The sequence below is a fragment of the Nicotiana attenuata genome, unplaced genomic scaffold, assembly GCF_001879085.1.
Source record: "Nicotiana attenuata strain UT unplaced genomic scaffold, NIATTr2, whole genome shotgun sequence".
Taxonomy (NCBI): domain Eukaryota; kingdom Viridiplantae; phylum Streptophyta; class Magnoliopsida; order Solanales; family Solanaceae; genus Nicotiana; species Nicotiana attenuata.
In genome coordinates, this window is record NW_017671809.1 from 193,573 (window position 1) to 196,467 (window position 2,895).

General features: G+C 35.9%; 1 protein-coding gene across 1 annotated transcript; it reads right to left on the reverse strand.

Moving 5' to 3' along the window:
• Positions 1-476: 476 nt before the first annotated feature.
• On the reverse strand, positions 477-2,493 carry LOC109210357. Its single transcript, XM_019373759.1, has 8 exons — positions 2,485-2,493; positions 2,393-2,437; positions 2,239-2,293; positions 1,589-1,847; positions 1,179-1,487; positions 919-1,065; positions 787-805; positions 477-566 (listed from the first exon to the last, which is right to left on the reverse strand). The coding sequence occupies exons 1-8, from the start codon at positions 2,491-2,493 to the stop codon at positions 477-479; spliced, it is 933 nt and encodes a 310-aa protein (XP_019229304.1).
• Between the last annotated feature and the right edge of the window lie 402 nt (positions 2,494-2,895).

The window sequence follows — 2,895 nt, forward strand, 5'->3', positions numbered from 1 at the left end:
CAGACTGGAGGATCTCCTTACAATTGCATATTTCAATATTAGAATTGCATTTATTAGCATGCGTAGCTTTTAGGGAATGACATCAAGATGCCTAAGCCTGTGCTAAACAATTGCATATTTCTTTCATCAAAATAAATTGATTAAGTGAAGCCAAATCTCAAGAGCAGTGGGAACTATTGTATCAAGTTGTGCAAAAGAGACTTCATTGTGAACATGATGGAATGGTCATATCAGATGCTACACAATATAATAGCTCATAGTACATGTGGAATGGCTAAATGATAACTTAAAACATAGGTCCAGTAATAACTACTCTTGTGTAATCTAGGAACCAATGGAGCTTTTAATCCAAGAACGAAAAGCAGGAAAGAATCACTATTTTCTGCCCATGCTAAGCAACAAAAATTAATGTTGATAATCCACATGTTGTAGCTAAAGGATCAGATGTTTGTAAGCTACTCCCATAGCAGCTGGTTCTAGTGCTCATCTATGATTTCTGTCTGAGAAATAGTAGCAGGAACACCAGAATTTTCTAATCCAAGATCTTTATATGGAAGAAGATTTAACTGTTCCAGAAAATAAAGTTCATTTTTAAATAAACCAAGCATTAAAGGTAAAACATGGTCTGCACTTTCTTAATATTTTTTCTCTTTTTGATAAGTAAGGAATTTTTTTATTTATATAGAGCATCAATAATTCTAGGTTCTAACATCGGGCCAGAACTATTTCAACCAAACTATATTGGTTCTCTCACCTTGAGGAGGTTCTCCGCATAAATGAATGTACATGAAGCTGGAAGAGACAACTGAAATGAACAAAATTAAAGTAACTACTCGATTAGGCAAACATACCCAAGATCAAGTCATTATCAACAGTTAAATTTATTGCGTATCCAAACAGAGTTTCACTAAGGTATACCTCCCTCCGGAACTTTGAGACTGATGGTAGGCTCTGCAACTGCTTAAGGGACAAAAATCAGGAGTAGGAAAGACTTGAGGGCACAGGTAGTTAAGTTTTGCAACAACTCTTGAACTGGAATTCAGAATTGGAATCTCAATATTCTTCCTGCAAATGGCACACGAATAATCAACATATACCATATAAACAGGAAAACATAAATTTATTGGACGAAGCAAGATATGCATTTGAAAAGAAGAGATTATTATAAGGTTAGTTACGGCTCATGTCCTGCCATTATGCGCTGGGCTTCACCAAATTTAGTCGTCCATTGCTCATATGCAGTTGTATTTGTTACATATGTATGGCTAAGGTGTATCAAACAATTTACTTTTTTGCACATTTCAATGGGTTGTTCAGATGTATTCAAGTAATACGGAATAAGTGACTCTAAAGATGACAATTCTTGCAGATGAGAGAGTGTTGAGCAGTCAACAAGGAGCAGCACAATAGGACCGGGAATAGAAGGCTCCATAACTTGACAAGGATGAACCAGCACAACATTACCCTGCAAGCGAAGCACAGAGAATCTAATTAGATAGACAATAAAGCCCAATGTAAGCTTTCAAAAGAATCCTTCCAACTTACGGTGCTGTCTAGGTTATCTGACTGCACTGAATTACCACATTACATTTCAGCATATTTTGGCCCAGGTTCCACCTTAAATTTAGCAGCCTTAACTGGATCGAACTTCCCTTTGATCTCTGGCAACTCACAAATATAAACCACCAAAAGCTCACCAGGGTTTAATACAGCTTCCTTCACCGAGTCACACACTTTCGAGCAACATGGTCGCAAAAGAACATCAGATATATTGATAACAGTATCAACAATTGGAACATAAATATAATTGAACTTCATTGAAGAAGCACTAGCAGCTTCATCTGATCCTTACATTGAGAGAACACTGCGTATGAACCATGGCAGCATTTGGGACGAAAGATTTCAGTGCTTCAACCAACTGATCGATATCCGGGGGACCCCATAAATTGAAGTGCAAACAAATACTGAATTGGTATCAAATTTTCAAACACCACTTATAGTTTAAGAAATTTTGTGATGAATATATAACTAGTAAAATAAGCTAATGTGACACTCACAGACATCCCTTCTTTCCCCATTCCAGCCAAAGTCAATAAGAGACCTACAAGTAAAACGATTGAACTTCTTTGGTGGTTCTTAATCAACTGCAATAAATAAGCCAGAATCTTCTCGAGGATTGATTCGATCCAGGCACTCAAAAAGTTCACAAATTTCATATTGTGCTCAATAATAACCAACTTGGGAGTCCATCAGCAGTTTCTGAGCAGACACGTGATAGAAGTATGTCATCAATCTGGGGAAAAAAACTTTTATGTATATTCCCCTAGATCAACAATACGGTAACATACACTATAGACTAGGTTTAGAACAATAAGATTCTGTATCAGAATACCTTTGACAATGTAAGTTCATTCTCTCTGAAGAAGCACTGCAATCCCTGGGAGCAGAACATAAAAACATGCTGAGAAATAAGTTCAAATATACATTTTTCATGTTTTCCAATTTATCCTCATAAATCCTTTTTTGACAAAGGAAACAAGAACCAACAAAGAGCAATAAGGACAAAGGTGGAAAGCAGTCTGTAGAACATTTCTATGAAGAGGAAACCTACTAGAACAATAATAAAGACATTATTGAATCATCATGCGTCCTCACTCATCTACTTAACGTTTATTCTGGAAAATTGGCAATAGGTAGATCAAACGATCAATCAACTATTCCTCAACATGAAATGGAAAATGACTTAAAAAGGAACAGTGGTATGTAACAAAAATGCAAACAAGGTATCTCCTTTTTTTACAAAATATTAGTCGATCTATTTCACAAAAGCAATCAAGACAATGGCCTAAATACTTAATTAAATAGAAATGAGATGTACTGCCAAACTAACAAATG